This window comes from Vicugna pacos, chromosome 11 (assembly GCF_048564905.1).
Source record: "Vicugna pacos chromosome 11, VicPac4, whole genome shotgun sequence".
Taxonomy (NCBI): Eukaryota; Metazoa; Chordata; class Mammalia; order Artiodactyla; family Camelidae; genus Vicugna; species Vicugna pacos.
Genome location: NC_132997.1, coordinates 94,038,617 through 94,056,437, shown reverse-complemented (window position 1 = coordinate 94,056,437; position 17,821 = coordinate 94,038,617). Strand labels below are relative to the sequence as shown.

Sequence of the window (17,821 nt, the reverse complement as noted above, 5' to 3'; positions counted from 1 at the left end):
AGCAGCCTGGATGGACTTCAAGCTGAGTGAGAAAAGCGAATCCCAAAAGAATACGTTCTGTGTAATCCCACAGACAGAACATCTTGTCCCCAAACGACAAAACCCTAGAGCTGGAGAATAGATCAGTGGTTGCCAGGGACAGTGTGGGGACCGGTTGTGAACATAAAGGATAAAGGGTCCTTCCCTTGTGGTGGTGGAACACACTATACCTGCTTCTAGACTGTGGTGGTGGTTACGTGAATCTACACACGGGATAAAATTGCACAGAACCACACACACACGCAGGTGAAAAATGGTGAAAACTGAGTAAGTCTGTATTCTAGCTAATGGTACTGTCCTACTGTCAGTTTTGTGCTTTCCACACTGTTCTACAATTAAATAAGATGCCACCAATGGGGGACACGGGGTGACAGGTGCCCAGGACTGTGTTACTTTTGTTATTTCCTGTGTGTCTATAGTTATTTCAAGATAGAAACTTAAACAAGATACAAAGGACTCTTTCAGTTACGAGAATCAACCAAGGGAGTAAATGCTTGGAATTTTAAATGACACAGGAACTTAAGCAACATACTTCTGACTTACTTGAGTTTCGGAAACGCCAGCCGTATGTGGTCCGATGCGTTTGCCCTGATTTGCCACACACACGTTATGTTGTCATGCATTTCATTTCGAGGGGGGTTCCTGATCGCTCCAGACGGGTTAGTAACAATGCTGCCACACTGAGCTTTTTCTAAAAGCAGAAAGATATTCCAGAATTGCAGTTCTTTCCATTGTTCACTTCACTCATTTTACAGTTGACATGTTTTTTCCTTCCGTTCTCTTTCCTTGAAAGGTTTTACTTTGTGGGGATGTCTTAGGATGGATCAGAGGTATAGTCTAAAACCTCTGGTCAACTTAGGCCATCGGGGCATGAAAGTGTCTGAATTTTGAAGCCGCTCTCACTTCTTTTGAGAATTCTGCCACTGACACATGCTTGCTGGACGGAGCAGTCGTCCAGCAGCAGCCCAAACCTTCCTCTCGAGTTACTGTGCTGGGTCCTAGAGCCTTGACTTTGTCAGGTCCTCAGCAGAAACGAGCAGACTGCTTCATTTTCACAGCTGAGGCTGGAATGACATGGAGCCTCTATGTATATGAGGACGGCGTGTCCCACCTGCCATCACTTGTAATTTCTTCAAGTTACACTATTGAAAATCCACTACTAAGTGGAAAGAGGTGGCCCTGAGTCATCCACACTCTCCAACACTGATATTGTCTGTGTCTCCCTGTTCATTTGTTTCTCCACCTGCTTGTCTGTCTAGCCATCTGTCCAATATTCAGTCCAAAATTAAAGGCGACACCTGTGGCAATGGCTTCCTCCACCAGATGACCTGGTTGGGTAAGAATCGGATCTACACTCAGTGTGTCACTTAGCTGTGGTTCTTTCCTAGAAGGACGAGCCAAGCGCTCTATGCATTATGTCACGTTAGCCTTTTCTCCAAGGGTGCTAGGAAGTGTTCAGTGGAGCTTCTGGAAACCCAGCGTATAGGCGAGAAGAGGGGAAAAAAAATGGAGAATGAAAAAGGAAGGATGGAAAAGGACATAGACAGTCAGAGAAGGAGAAAGGACAGAGAGGAAAATGCGCTCCTCATGGTGGAAGCCCTCTGAAGCCATGCCCTTGGGCAGTGCCCTGGTCATGCTGCTATGCTAATGGCCGCCTGCCTGCCCTTCACAGGTGGTGTCCACGCTGGGACACCAAGAAGGCTGGCACCACTGGATTATCTGGACTTCCTTCTTTGGCTAATAGAAATGGAACTGGAACCATAAATTCATTGGCCTTCGTTACTGGACTCTTCATTCAGAACATAGGCTCAGAGAGTGACTCAGGGCAGCAGTATTTTGCTCAATTTCCTTGAAGAATCACTTCAGGGCTTGAGCTAGACGGTGATGATCAGGGTGGCCAAGGACACCCAAGTCTCACCTGCAGCCTTTGTCCCTGCCGCTGTAGCCAAAGGGTGATCTGTTAAACACACAAAGGACATGGGATTGTCAGCTGGGACTGAGATCCACGCATCCACACATGAGCCTCCAAAGAGCTGGTAACAGACTGGCTGTCGGGGCCCCTCCCAGAACTACTGAGTCAGTCTCTGGGGGCGAGGCCAGAGCACGCAGGGGCCGTCCACGTGCGGGAGGGAAGACATACTGCTCTAGATCTGCTCACACTTCAATGTATTCTTCTCTTGCCACACATGCAAATGAGATATTTTTAAACTTGGGGGTTTATGAAAACTAAAGACATGAAATTCTGGCTCCTGTAGCCAATCCCAGTGGCCCAAGGGTTGGGATTATGAGGCTTTGATGCAGGAATGGGAAGAGGCACTGATGGACTGATTCCTTTGACCTGGTGCTACACAGAGATGAGTCAGGATCTATGGGTGCTGTGGCTCCTCCTTCCTGCCCCCAACATCTCTCCAGCCAGAGACACGTGGCCTGGAACCTCCTATTGGAGATTCTCTCCGAGGACCAATCCATTCCCATCTGCTAGAGTTGATCGTCCACGCGAGGATGTGACTGAAGCTTTGCCAGACCTTGTCCCCTCAGCTCTATTCACGACTCACCCTCTGGCTGAGAACTGGCTGAGGGCCAGGCATCTAGAGACCCGGGGGTCTGACGAAGGAGAGAGGGCACTGGCATAGAAAACTCCATCAGCAAGGGAAGCTCTGTGGGGCCAGGGCTACACCAGGAACAAGGCAGAGGCCATGAGAGGTAGGGATGAAACTGGCTCACCTAGACTCTTCTCAGGTCTGACTCCCAAGCCACCTGCACCTGGGCAGGAAGTGTCCTTATCTGTCTCTCATCCCTCAACCCCCACTTACCTGTACCTCACTGCCATCCCCTCGCAACCCTTAGGGCTGACAAAACAAAAGTGCTATGCAGAAGTCTGAGAAATTGAGAATCTGCTTCCAGAGTGTGAAATGCACACTGCGTAGGAGGAGAAGCAGGAAGCGAGGCTGGAGCAAGCGATTTTGAAGGGGCTCTCCCTCCATCTCTCCCACCGGATGGTCAGGTGATTCCACATCTCTCGGTCACTCCATCAGCTCGGAGAACAAGACACTACCAATTCCCAGCAGAACCTCTTCCTCAGGTTTTGATAAACCACACCTGTAAACATCACCTTCCCTACCTGTTGGTGAAGCCGCTGGGTCTTCAGCATCTGCAAGAGTGAGAGATGGAAGGCTCTGCTGTGAGTGAGTAACATACTGCTTCATTTTCAAGTGTGACTTTTATGCTGTTTTTTGAGAAGGACTTTCTCAGAAAGAGCCAGAGCTAAGCTCTGCCTGGGAACGGAGCGGGGGTTACCTGAACAGATCACGCCAGCATCCTCCTGGTGCCCACAGTTGTGGGCAAACCAGCTGGCGTGGGAGCACTCCTCCAGGTGCTGTTCATCCCCTCTGCAGTGCACGTTGTCAAGGAGGATTTTTCCAGAACCATCCCCAAAGTGGGCCTCTCCCGGGGCTGAAACAGCCCAGCCGCACCCCAGCTTTCTGCAAACGACGTTGGCTTCCGGCAGGTCCCAGAGGTCGTCACACACCGTCCCCCAGCCTCCTTGGTAGAACAGTTCCACGCGGCCTGCGCAGCTCCTGTGGCCGCCCACCAGCCGCACGGGCGCCCAGCCTCCTGGGGAGGAGAAGGGGTCATGGGTGACAGCTGTCCCCCCCGGCCTGTTGATGACTGGCTGCCTTCTACCAAGCTTTCCTTATGTCCCATGACTTCGCTGCTCAAACCCTACATGCTGCCAGGAGGACCCCGCGCCATTCCCCAGACCCGTGGCTCTCAGACACCTAGAATGTCATCCTTCCCCACACCGTGTCAGACAACTTGCCCACGGTGGTCTCTTCTCTGCAGTCTTCCCTCACTCTTTACCACGTGCCCCTGCAGCTGTGAAGGGCTGGGCCTATCCTCCTACACCCTGGTTCTGCGCTGGCGGCCTGAGATTTGCTCTGGCCAACAGAGCCAATAGGACGCGGCAGGAGCGATGGTGCTGGACAGGCCCCACGGGAACTCTGAGACAGTCACGTGGACAAGCCTGGGTAGCCCGCTGGGCGGTGAAGGACATGTGACCTCGTCACCGCTGTCACCTCGGAGGACATAAGACAAGAAGACCCAGCCTTACCTGGAGGAGCAGAAGGTGGGTGTTGAGCCGCTGGTATCACTGGTGATGTGGGAAGTGGGTTCTCGTAGGCTGCTGATGGGTAAAAAGGAAGGACTGTCATCAGGAAATAGTCAGAACACTGGGAGAAGATACACAGCTGCTTCAAGGGGGCCCCTGCCTCCTCCCAGGATCCAGCAGGAATAACGCTGATGCAGGCCAGAGACCTCATATCCCCGAGATCCCCGTTTAGGACAGAACATGGTGTGACTGCATCACAAGGCCGTCAGCAAAAGCAAAGATCATGGACAAGTAGCCCCAAGTGCCCTGCCGTTTGAGTTGGCCATCACTTCTCTCTGTGCTACCCTCTCCTCCGGTGTGTAGTGACTTCACCTGAACATAGCAAGGAAAGTCACACGGCAGTTCCTTGGGACGGAGGCAGGGAGGAGGGCATCCAATCTGAAGTGCTTGAGGAAACCTTTGAGGGTGAGGGAACTGTTCTATAATCTTGACTGCAGTGTGATTACACAAGTGTGTATAATTACCTAAATTCATCAGACTGGATCTTAACATCGGTGAATTTTATGGTACATAAACCAAACCTTAATAAAAGATAAGATGAAACCGAATGGCTCTGTTGTACCCCTAAAACTAACATTGTAAATCAACTACACTTCAATAAAAAATAAAATTAAAAAAAATAAGATGAGTCAATGGATGAATAGAAGTATGGTAGATTGACTGATAAATTTATTGAGAAGTCTAGATAGGAGTTCACTGTCAAATTCTTCCAACTTTTCTGCACACTTAAACATTTTCACAATAAAATGCTGGGGGGTAAAGTGTCCCTCAATTTCTATTATAAGACCTACAGCTCTGTTTCTGGATGACAACCTCTTGCTTTCCATGGCATATGCTTAGTTCAGCTGCCATTTCTCTCCTTGTCCATCACAGAATGTCAAAGGCATAGAATTCTAGGCAGCGTGGACTCCAGTGTCCATGGTCCTGATGACATGGAGACTGAGGGCCAAGGTCATTCAGCTGGAGAGACCAGCCAGGATCAGATCCTTACAGCTCAGGGCCCTTCCCTTCCGCACACAGCCTCCCCTAGGTTAGCGGTCGACCCAAAGAAGGAAACCTTGCTGTATGGCTGCCTGCCAGGCGCCAGGAACCTTCAGGCATTGTCCGTTCACGACCTTCCTCGATCCTGTAATTATTCCTAGTTCAACGGAGAGGAACCCAGAGGAAGGGAGGTGGAGAGATGACATCATGAGGCTGAGGTCACATAACCGAGGGGATTATGTGGCATGTCTGTCTGTCTCTTCTGTTCAGGTGCAAACCCCATGAAAGAAGGGACGGAAGGGGGTTTGATCACTGCTGTGACCCCAGTGCTTATCGGCACAGAGCTGGGACACTGTGGACACTCAGTCAATATCTGCTGAAAGAATGGATGAGCGAAAGAGCGAAGCTGGGAATCAAACCAGGATCTGACTCTACACCTCATGACCTTTGCAGATCAGGCGGAGTCTAGTGCCGGATGCAGGATGTAACAGGGTCCTACCTGTAGGCGCAACAGCTGTGGAACCGGCACCTGTAACGTGAAGACTGACTGTCTTCACGGGTGAATGTTTACCGGGAAGTCCCACATTTAGGGAGCTGTTGGGGGCAGAAAAATTTGGCACTTGCTGGGGATTTGAGGCACAAGACCAGACAGCAGATGTTGAGTGTCTCAGGAGAGCTTCGGAAGTCAGTACTCCCCCGGGGGCCTCAGGTGCTGAGGAGCTGCGGGTCAGGATGGGCCTGGAGGAGCCTGAGAGCTTGTCATTCGTGGAGATGTCATTCCAGCCACCAGTGGGACAGAATCAGGAAAGACTGGGGAGCACTGGGGGCACAGAGTCAATCAGAGGGACACACAGGTTTGGGGAGGTTATCAGGCCCAGATGTGGAGGGCCTGGAATTCCATCGCCCAGAGGTCATAAACTCTAAAGTTTCTGAGGGCCACAGGGGTAAGATAAACGAGTGACCTGAGTGGTGGGAGCCGTGTGAGCTGAAAAGCTGTTCCACGTCCGGGGGGCGGCTCTCTCCCAGACGCAGCCAGTTATCATAAGAAAAGAATCTGCTGCTTTGAGGCTGAACTTCTGCTTGTATTTTTTCCCACAAAATGTAAACATTTGAATTTTTAGGCCAAATACTGACTTGGCTGAATTCAAGTTCAGCTTACATTTTCAAACCAAACAGGACACTTCTGAGCTAGGACCCAACCCGTGAGGCATACTCGGCCATCTCTGCAGTCAGGCCGTGGTCGGGCTGATGCACAACTTTGAAGGATCCTCCACAGCATCTTTTTTAAGCCCACACACGATTAGGCTTGGCCTAGGAATGTGAGTTACCACTGAAGTGAGTTACTGTAGAACCAGTCTTAAGGCGCCAAAAATGGTACGAGTTTCTTTTCTTTGTAAAGCAGCTGTGCAGCGGCTCCACCAGGATGAAGAAGGAAGGATAAATTTTGCCTGATTGTTTTAGTGGTAAATATACATTTAAGACTTTTTTGCTCATTAGGAATTTTATACTAAAAAGTCCCAAAGTAGGTTACAAGCCACAGCCGACTCCCCAGTTACCTGGTGATGGTCTGGATGTACCTGGACCTTAAGCAGTTAGGTTTGTGAGAATATTCTCTTCCCAGCAGCCCAAAGGTGGCTTCGAACACACTGCTCCTCCCCGCCCCCTCCAAAAGGCTAGACGTCACACAGACAGGTAAGTGCCCAAATCTTGGCTGAATCATGTTCTAGTTGGGTGATGCTAGGAAGCTGACCTTCTCTGTGTCTCATCTCATAAAATAAGGATGCGGGGGCGGGGTGGGAGAACAGTGCGTGCAGGCTGTTGTGAGCATTAACAACATTAAATGCAGCGTTACTTATGGGAGAGCATCTGGTTCCCTCTGATCACACTTTGTTCTCCACAAATGTTAACCCCTTCCCCCATTTTCCCAAGGACTTACCTGCGGGGGGCATGGGTGTGGACTGCAGGGCTGCAGGCTCCCTTGGGGCTACGGTTGCAGATCTGTCACCTGTCAGCAGGGACGAAAAGAGGCATCCCAGTAACTAGGACATTCCCTAATCCCAGCTTCAAAAAGACTAAGGTTTGAAAACAGAGCCAGCCTGAGGGTCAAGGTCAAATCTGAATGTCACTTCCTGACTCTGCTCCTACAGAGGCAGAGAGTCCTTGCAGGGATACGGTCAGCACCGAGTGTGGCGTCAGGCCTGGGAAGGGGCCAGCCCAGAGCTCAGCCCAAGGCGCCCTTCCCCAGTTCCCAGCAGAACTAATGCCAACTGACCTGCCGGGGTGGGAGCTGTGGGAAGCGTCGCCGGCTCTGTGGTGGGCACGGCTGCTGACAACGCTCGACCTGCGGACGTGAAACACAGAGAGGCCGGTTCACCAAGGCACCACCTCCGCACACGGTGGGAGAGTAAACTCACAACGAGCCCAGAGCCGGTGCTGGGCCCAGGTCTGTCCTGTTGGGGTTTCGGTCCGCTCCCTTCCAACACTGGCTGTCAGACCGCGCTGTGGGTGGAAGTGCCTGCCACTCTGAGGGTACGCCCTTGGCTCGGCCACTCCAGCTCTCCAAGTGTTGCCCACTAAACCAACTGTGGATTTTTTCCTCTTTTTAAGAGCAATCTAAATGTGTTTTACCATAGGGACATGCAGTCAATTAAACGGCCAAACGTTCTGGTTTCCAGCTAGATCTTTGGTGGCTTTATCTGGGCTCTGAGTAGCCTAAGCCATGTGAGTCTCCATAGGGCAATAAGGCAGCCCTGTTTTCATCTCATGAACTCGTAAAACGGCAATCAAGTATTGTATTGTTTCCTTTAAAAAAAAAAAGCTTTATCCAGGTATAACTGATACACAAAGAACTGCAAATATTTAATGTGTGCAATTTGTTGAGTTTGGACGTGTGCAAACACCTGTGACGTCACCACCACCGCCATCGTGGTAACGGACATCCAACTCCACCCACAGTTTCTTTGTGTCCCTCCTCCCCTCTTTCTTTGGTGAGGACACTTAACATGAGATCTAGCCTCTTAATCTGAAGTGCCCAGTATCGGATTGTTAACTGCAGGCACTGTGCTGTTCAGCAGATTTCCAGAACTTGTTCATCCGGTATAACTGAAATTTTATATCAGTTGAACCCCTTCCCATTTCCCCCTCCCCTCAGCCCTGGAAACCACCCTTCTATCCTCTGGTTCTATGAGCTTGACTATTTTAGAGGTCATGCAGTGGGATCATGCAGTATTTATCTTGTGTGTCTGGCTTATTTCACGTAGAGTAATTCCTCTAGGTTCATCCATGTTGTTACAAATGGCAGGGTTTTCTTCGTTCTTTAAAGTCTGAATAATATTCCATTACATGTATATACCACATGTTCTTTATCCAGTCGTTTGTCAATGGACATTTGAGTTGTTTCCCTAACTTGGCTGTTGTAAATACCACTGCAATGAACACTGCAGATACCTCTTCAAGATCCCGATTTTAATTCTTTTGGATGTACAATTAGAAGCTGGACTGCTGAACCATATGGTAGCTCTAGTTTTAATTTTTTGATAAATCTTCACATTGGTTTCTATAGTGGCTGCACCATTTTATCTTTCCAACAACAGGACACAAGATTCTGATTTCTTCACACTCTCACCAACACTTGTTACCTTTTTTTATTATTATTAATTTCAATTTTAATAGATATGAGGTGATATCTCACTGTAGTTTTAATTTGCATTTGCCTGATAATTAATGATTTTGAGCATCTTTTCATATACCCGTTGCCATTTGTATGTCTTCTTTGGAGAAATGTCTGTTCAAGTACTTTGTCTATTTATTGGGTTATTTTATTTTATTTTATTTTATTTTATTTTATTTTATTTTATTTTATTTTACTGTTGAGTTGTAGAAGTTCCTTAGCTTGGAAGTTAACCCTTTATTAGATAGATGGCTTGAAAATATTTTCTCCCATTCCATAGGCTGCATTTTCATTCTGTTATTTGTTCCTTTTGCTGTGCAGAAGCTCTTCAGTTTTGACGTAGTCCCATTTACCTGTTTTTGTCTGTGTTGCCTGTGTTTTTGGTGTCACAAGAAATTATTATCACAAGTAACGTGAAAAAGACTTTCCCCTATGTTTTCTTGTAAGAATTTTACAGTTTCAGGTCTATGTTTAAGTCCTTAATATATTTTGAGTTAATTTTTGTATGTGGTATAAGGCAGGAGTCCAATTTCATTTTTAGGCATGTGGATATTCAGTTCTCCTAACACCATTTGTTGAAGAGACTACCCTTTCTCCATTTGTGTGCTGGCACCCTTGTCAAAGGTCATTTGACCATTTACATGTGGCTTTATTTCTGGGTCCTCTATTCTGTTTCTTTGGCCTACAGGCCTGCTTTTATGCTAGTATCATATTGTTTTAATTATTGTGGCTTTATAATATATTTTGAAATCAGGATGTATGATGCCTCCAGCTTTGTTCTTCTTTCTCAAGATTTCTTTGGCTATTCTGGGCCTTTAATGGTACCATAGGAATTTTAGGATTGTTGGTTCTGTTTCTGTAAAAAATTCCATTGGGATTTTGAGGGGGATAACACTAAACCTGTAGATTGCTTTGGGTAGTGTGGACACTTTAACAATATCAAGTCTTCCAAACCATGGACATGGGATGTCTAATTCATTTGTACCTAATTTGACTTCTTTCAACAGTGTTTTGTAGTTTTCAACGTACAAGTCTTTCACCAACCTCGTTAAGTTTACTCCTAAGTTTTTTATTTCTTCTGATGCTATTATAAATGGGATTTTTAAAAAATAACCTGTTTGGTATTTTTTTGTTAGTGTAAAGAAATGCAACTGATTTTTGTACACTGATTTTGTGTCCTGCAACTTTACTGAATTTGCTTTTTAGTTCTAACATTTCCCCCCACCCCGGGTGGTGTGTTCAGGGTTTTCTACATAAAGGATCATGTAATCTGCAAGCAGGCAATTTTACTTCTTCCTGTCCCATTTGGATTGCTTTTGTCTTTTCCTTCCTGCCTATTTTCTCTGGCAAGGATTTCCAGTATTATGTTGAATAGAACTGGCAAGAGTGAGCATCCTTGCTTGTTCCTGGTCTTAGAGAACAAGCCTTCAAATTCTCACCACTGAGTATGATGCGAGCTGTGGGCTTGTCATATACAGCCTTAATTATATTGAGGTACATTCCCTCTATACCTAGTTGGAGTGTTTTTATCATGAAAGGATGTTGAATTCTGTCAATTGCTTTTTCTGCATCTATTCAGATGATCATATGATGCTTTATCTTTAATTTTATCAATCTGGTATATCACATTCATTAATTTGCATACGGTGAACCAGCCTTGCATCCCAAGGAAAAATTCCAGTAGATTATGGTATATGGTTATTGTGGAGTGTACTTAACTCTGTATGTGGCACATAGAAGATGCTCAGAAAACACTAAGCACAACACTGGCCAAGTCACAGAGAGGCATTACCTGCTGGCCTGAGTGTGGACTGAAGGTTAGGAGGATCTGTTGTGGGTACGGTAGCCGACAGTCCATCACCTGTAAACAGGTACAAACAGGAACACTGCTTGTGATCAGGAGCCTCCCAACCCCGTGGAGGAAAGGAAAATGTTTGCAACGAGAACATTCTGAAAAGTCAGACTCAACTATGACATCTGGTCTCCCACTGGTTTCCCCTGACAAAGTTTTAGGCAGGGAAGACCTCCCCTCCCACTATCGTCTGTCATTTTGTCTCTAAGGTAAGGTTTTGGAATGCTCCCTGTGGTCCGGAGATTTGAGCTCACTGAATGCCCGTGAGTCCATCCTGGGATCTCTCTGCTGCCATCTCTTCTTTCCCTTTTGGGAAACAACTAGCTTTTACAATCTTGGAGATGTGGACTTTTCAGCCTCTCCCTAGTCATTTGGCAAATTTACCTAGACTATGTGTTACCTAACAACGCAAGACATATACAGCATCCCTGAGCAGCTCTTGGTCTTCATTTGCCTTCTAAAATATCAATCCAAGCAAATGATCTGTCTGCCGTCTCATTCTGGGGTCAGGTGAACCAAAGCAGTGTTAAAAATGTCAAAAAGCCATTAACCCTGCAAACTGGACTTTTAGTGCAGAGAACTGATTTGTGGTTTAGTTTTTTAGTTGGTGCTGACAGAGTTGGCTGTAACTTTCGATGATGACCTGCCTGAGCCGTGGCTGCTGTGGGGGCGGGGTGGGGTGGATGGGGATTCAGGTGTGGGAGGACTGGTGCCCACACAGGTGTCCCGGCACTGGGAGCGCCACTGCCTCCTCATCCTCGTAGGCTCTGTGAACATCAACTTGAGGGAGCCCACCCCACTACCAGCACCTGATGGGTGTACAAATACGCTGCTTTTTATAATGCTTTCAAACTCTTTGAATCCTTTTCAGATTGATGAATTAACAACAGATTGAACTCCTGAATCAGTGGGATATAATCCGGATTTCTAGAAATAACACCAACAGGGAAAGAAACACTCAAAATTTTAGCTGATGAATGAGCATCTCATGTTGAGAAATGTCCTGCCCTCTTCTATTCTTATCAGCAGTCCTTGCACAGCAAAGAGGAACTGGGTATCTGCTATCCCTTAAATATCCTTACAACAGTACAGACTGAGAAAGCGTCTTCTAGAGGGTGACTGGAACCGAAAGCAAATGTAAGAAGCAGGGAGGATCTTACCTGTGGGCGTGTACACTGAGGAAGTGGCTTCTGACCCTGGGGCAGGAGTGGGGGCCGGAGGGTCGTCAGCACCTGAGGGTGAAAGATATCAGCAGACTTCTTATAATAAGGCTTATGGTACAAGGCTTATTCAGTAAACTGCTTAACAACTGGTGGGAACAGGGGCTGACATTTTCTGAAGGGGCATACAAGCAACTTCCTGGGAGAGGACAGCCCCTCACCTGCACAGATGACGCCGGCGTCCTCTAGGTGCCCGCAGTCGTGCCCAGCCTCACCCCTGTGCCCGCACTGCCCCAGGTGGCTCTCGCTACCCGCACACTGCACATCGTCCAGCACTATCTTCCCAGAGCCTGCACCAAAGTGGGCCGCCGGGGGGGCCGCCACGGCCTGGCCACACTGCAGCTGGCGGCACACAACACTGGCCTCGGCCAGGTCCCAGAGGTCATCACACACGGTCCCCCACGTGCCCTGGATGAGCACCTCCACACGGCCTGAGCACCGTCCTGGGCCATCCACCAGCCTCACGGCCACCCAGCCTCCTGGGAAGGCACAAGAAGAGAAATGGGGGACTGGCCTTCCCATCTTTGGAAGGTTTCCTTCATCTTTTTAAGTCCTTCATTGGTTATATCCCCAGTTTACGAACATACAAGATCACACAGGCTTCATGTCCCCACACAGTGAAAACAGGCAGAATAATCTTCAGTTTCAAGTCTCTTCAGTGAGACTTTATCTCCCCTTCCAAAAGGTGAAACTCTTTCAGGAACTCCCAGAATTCCTAGGTTCTCCTAACAAGAAGCTCTGTTATTCCCCTACCATGGACAGGGACAGAAACACGGGATGTCAGTATCTCTAATGAAACAGGAAACCGGACCATCCATAGGCAGATCACAGCTGAACAGGCCCCATGTCATCCAGAACTATATGAGTCTTAGAGCAACTAGCTCCCTTCGGTCCCATAAGTCTTAATGCCTTTACTATGTAAAGGAGACTGAGGACCAGAACTAGCATCTGTTGCTTGGGGGTTTAGTGCCACTAGCTTAACCGTTTCTCTTACTCTTTACAGCAACCCCATGGGGTAGGGGATGGGTTCCCATTTTACAGATGAAGAAACTGAGACTCAGAAAGGTCAAGAAAATCACTCTGAATCCCACAGCTTGTGAGTGGGCTATCTCCCACTTAACTCTGCCTATGGTTTCCCTCTAACCTGGAGAAAGGCCCCTCTCCATGCTCCCCGTTAGCCCTTAGTTTCTCAGGAACTGCTCCCATACCTGCAAGTGGATGTGCCAAGCCGTTAGGGGCTGCGGCCAGAGAAGGTTCTGAGAAGGAACAACAAAGCTAGGTCACCATCCATCCGTAAAGTGGAAAGAATAAAGTAGATGCGCTGCTGGAAGGACTCGTTAAAAGACCCTACTGACGCCTTTTGTTTTCTTTTGATTCATCTGAGTCAGTTATCATCACCATCAAAGAAGACTGTTTAATTTTTCCCTCCTCTATTATATGTTCATGGCAAACATATCCTTAAATCTTTGGCTCAGTAGAAGTAAAGCTTTAAAAAATAGAAGGCAAATTTAAGAACATCATATTTAAGAAAACCTAAAGGAAATGAAGGCAGTCTTTACAAATTAATAACACTGTGTGCTATCATTCATTCAAAATGATGTATTCAACGCAAAGGAAGTGCCTGCATTTTAAAGGCTTATAGCTCAGTCAGAGGCTAGAATGAGTGTACAACTAACTGTGAAAGTAAGTAGATGATGAGGGACGTCAACAGAGAGGATGCAAATACAGAGGCTACGTCTCCTATGGAGACCAGAGGATGCTACCTGGAGAAGTGGAGCAGTAAGCTGCGGCAGGACTTCAGCAGGTGGAGGAGGAGGGGAGAACTCGTTTCAGGCACGGGTACTGGATGATAGCCACTTTGAATTTACGCACGCAGGGAGATAAGGGTCTAAGTATTTTAATCGGATTAGAATATCATGGTGGCATATGCATTAATCCCAAACACCTGGATTTCACATTTTCCTTACTCATATTAGGCAGAAAACTTCCCAACAGATGGTACATGAAGAAAAGGGGATTTGGGTCAAGTGTATTTCATAAGCATGACATCCTATGACTTCCTGCAGGGATTTCTTAGAGTTAAGTGAATATTAAGGCTCCTAGACATCCTGTAGTAAAGAAACTTGTTTAATTTATTTAATGTAATGCTTCCTAAATTCGTGGGATACAGAATCTGTGCGTGTGATTCATCTTAACACCTCACTGAACAAGTGGTTCTGGGAGCATAGTCTGAGAAACATCTTTATTTGACTACCTCAAAGACCCTGATAGGAGCTGGAAACTCCTAGCAATGTTTGTTATCAAATTTCCATTTTTGTTCTTATTTCTAGAAGTATGAAGTAACTTGTAAACTTGAATACATAGAATATATGGTTTCGATGTAAACTCAAAAAAGCTGCATTTTTCATACCTATTGGTGTTTGTTCTTCCTCAGAGGTGATGGGTGCAATTGTTAGTTCAGCAGCTGCAGTGAAAAGAAAACAGCCATTAGTGATTAATGTACGAAACACATCAAATAGAAACACTAAAGCTGAGTGGCAGGAGTGCTGTCTGCCCTCCAGACCCATCCCTGGTATCTCTTTGTGAATTACAAGAAGTCAGGTCCAAAGGGCTTAGTGCATTTCCAGCCTAAAGATGCGATTGCTCTAGCCTTGGGTCTAACTCATATTCCACCACATTTTATGTACAAATGAACATCAGTTTCCTGGTCTATTAAATTAGAAATGAGATCTGGTAACAGATAGGATGAGGTTTATAAACTAAGAAATAAATAAATTTAAAAAGTTATGATAATATTTCCAACTCAATAAATATTTGATTATTTTGGGAAAAATTAACTCACTAGCGACAAAAATACTGAAATAGAAAAACTTAAAAATAACTTTTACAATAATATCAAAAATCATGGAATTCTTATGGACAAGTCTGATAAGTATGTGTAAAATCTGTACATGGAAAAATGCAAAATATTGATGAGATTCAAGTAAAGATCTATATAAATGAAGTGATACACTGTGTTGACGAATCAGGAGACTCAATCCTGTTAAGATGCTGATTTTCCTCAAATTTATAGACTCAATCCAAATTAAAAATCCTAGCAGACTTTTTTTGGTAGAAATTGACAAGTTGATTCTAAAATTTTGTATCTCTGAGAGCAAAAAACCTAGGTTAGCCAACACGGTTTTGTAAAAGAAGGAAAAAGAACAGAGTTGGAGCAATCACATTACCTGATTTCAAGACTTACTCTAAAAGCTACAGTAATCAAGACAACGTGTTATAGGCATAATAACAGCCATATAAATCAGTGGAACAAAAGAAGGACTTTAGAAACAGACCATTCTGTTTTTGACAAAATTGCCAGAGTATTTCAGTGAAGTTAAAAAGTTCTTTTCAACAAACGGCATTGGCATGATTAGATGTCCATATGAAAAAAAAATCCTTTGAACCATACCTTAACCATGATAAAAACAATCGACAAAAATGGATCACAGAGCTAAATGAAAAACCTGAAACTATGAAACTTCTAGAGCAAAACAGGAGAAAATCTGTGAGACCTTTGGTTCAATGAAGATTTCTTAGATAAAACACAGAAGCACAATTCATTTCAGAAAACACTTTGGTAAACTGGACTCATTAAAATTTAAATTTTCTGTTCTTCAAAAAATACTAAGAAAATGAAAAGCTAGGTCATAGACTGAGAAAAAAATATTTTCAAAACATGTATCTGAGAAAATATTTGTTCCCAGAATATATAAAGATTTGTCTTAGAACACAATTAAGACAAACAACTCAGTTTATAAAAAAAAAAGAATAAAATGAAAGAATAAAAGATCTGAACGGATACTTCACCAAAGAAAAGATCCAAATAAGCACATGAAAATGTCCTCAGTATCTTTAATCACTAGGGAAAGGCAAATTAAAACTACAGAGACATCACTACCTCATTATAGTGGAGAGACTATAATGACCGAACAAAACCCAGGAAATCCAAACTGTTGACAAGGACATGGAGCAACTGTAACTCTCAAGTGTTGCTGATGGCATGACTAATGGTACAGTTACTCTGGAAAATAGTTTGCAACTTGCATGTGAATGTCTTTAGCGGCTTAATTAACAACAGTAAAAAACTGAAATAATATCCATGAAATGGTAAGTGAATAAATAAATTCTGGTACATCCATGCAGTGGAACACTACTCAGCAATAAAAAAAGACAGATGTGTTGGAGGGAGGGTATAGCTCAGTGGTAGAGCATGTGCCTAGCATGCATGAGGTTCTCCGTTAAATAAACCAACCAACCAACCAACCTAATTACCTCCGTCCCGCCCCCCTCAAAAGGATGGATGTCTGATACATGGAACTAAATAGATGAGCCTCAAAAGCATGATGCTAAGAAAGGAAATCTAACACAAAATGCTGCATATTGTTTTAATACATTATACAATATTCTGGAAAAGGCAAACCTATAGGAACAGAAGTCGTATCTGTGGTTGCCAGGATCTGGGGTCAAGAGAGGGAATCGACTACAAAGGCGCACAAGAGCACTCTTTAGAGTAACAGAATGTTCTATATCTTAATGGTGGTAATGGTTACAGTTTTATCATTTATACATTTATCAAATTTCTTTGAACTACATGATTTTTACTGTAGATAAATAAAGCTCCTGAATGTGAACCTGCTGCCCCCCAAATGCCTTGCCCCTCTTCAAACCCTCCAGCAACTCCAGGTTCTTTACACGGGGGCTCAGCAGTACTAAAATCAGTCACTGAAGAATGGGGCAAAAGTTTTAAGAACCGTAGTATTCATCGTGGGTGCTGATTATCTCGGATGACCTCACGGAGGACACTATAACCTAGTGACGTGACCATCCTTGCACCTCCCATCTGCACCATCTGGATGGTAAGGCTTTGTATCTACAGGGCTAGTGATGAAATCACTGTCCCACCTGATATGACGGTCGGTAACTTGTCATCTTCGGCTGAGACTGAAAAAATAAAAATACTTGTTAGAAATTGGCTTCATTAGTTTGCTCCCAACACTAACACTTCCTTCTGAGGAGCGATATTAGTACAAAGAGGGGCTGCTGGTGTTTTCCAGAGGGATGCTTGTCTTGTGAGCAGAGGGATCTGCCTCCACCATGCACTCTGCACTGTCTAGCAGGACTGTTCTTAACCAAGACCAAAGCTGCCCCAGCAGGGGTCGAACAGCCTGTCCACACATGCACTGCCTGCATGTCCATTTACTGATTCAAAGAACTTTCCCTGGGTGCCTGTAATGTGCCCAGCACTGCGGGAGGTGCTAGAGATGCAGTGAAGAGAAACACAGATAAAACCCTTGTCTTCTGGAGCTAAGAATCTGGCCCTGAAGGTGATACTGGGCATCCCATTGTCCCTAGATCCTTGCGTAGTGAATTCTCCCCGGCCCTGAGCAGCAACTCATCCTTCCGATGGGCTGAAATGCTGTTAAATGGCGCATATGATGTATCACACCCATTTTCCATTGTTTTAACTCACAGCTCAATGACGTACCCGATGACGTGACTAGGTGGTTAACATCTTCCGGGACGGTGGAAGTCGAAAGAGCTGATGGGAAAAGCACAGTATCAGGGAAATGACTCTGATATTTAATACTGAGGGAAGAGGACTTTTTTCACCTGTTTCACATTTCCATGAGAAGAAATTCAGTTAGCTTTATACAAGTTCATTCAACACAAACATTTAAAAAGGAACCAGTGGCCTTGAAAACATTATGCCAGACACAAAAAGCCACATGTGGTATGATTCCATTTACATGAAATGTCCAGAATAGGTACATTTATAGAGCCAGAAAACAAGCTGGTGACTGCCAGTCGCTGGGGGAGACAAAACGACTATGAGCAAAGCGCAGAGATGC

The 17,821-nt window shown here is 45.5% G+C and overlaps 1 protein-coding gene across 15 annotated transcripts in view; it reads right to left on the bottom strand.

Moving 5' to 3' along the window:
- LOC102537295 (scavenger receptor cysteine-rich domain-containing protein DMBT1) overlaps window positions 1–17,821 on the bottom strand; it is a 64,872-nt gene that overhangs the window by 32,666 nt on the left and 14,385 nt on the right. For 10 of the 15 annotated variants that reach the window (XM_072972047.1, XM_072972051.1, XM_072972052.1 and 7 more), the window contains 14 exons: window positions 17,443–17,511; window positions 16,875–16,913; window positions 14,341–14,394; window positions 13,139–13,186; window positions 12,092–12,409; window positions 11,871–11,942; window positions 10,651–10,719; window positions 7,461–7,529; window positions 7,125–7,193; window positions 4,151–4,222; window positions 3,337–3,654; window positions 3,161–3,190; window positions 1,958–1,996; window positions 583–730 (listed from right to left, as the gene is read on the bottom strand). In XM_072972047.1, the coding sequence (XP_072828148.1) occupies window positions 583–730; window positions 1,958–1,996; window positions 3,161–3,190; window positions 3,337–3,654; window positions 4,151–4,222; window positions 7,125–7,193; window positions 7,461–7,529; window positions 10,651–10,719; window positions 11,871–11,942; window positions 12,092–12,409; window positions 13,139–13,186; window positions 14,341–14,394; window positions 16,875–16,913; window positions 17,443–17,511 (1,414 nt within the window). The remainder of the gene's footprint in view (window positions 1–582; window positions 731–1,957; window positions 1,997–3,160; window positions 3,191–3,336; window positions 3,655–4,150; window positions 4,223–7,124; window positions 7,194–7,460; window positions 7,530–10,650; window positions 10,720–11,870; window positions 11,943–12,091; window positions 12,410–13,138; window positions 13,187–14,340; window positions 14,395–16,874; window positions 16,914–17,442; window positions 17,512–17,821) is intronic. The other 5 variants (XM_072972049.1, XM_072972055.1, XM_072972057.1 and 2 more) reach the window with 4 other exon arrangements.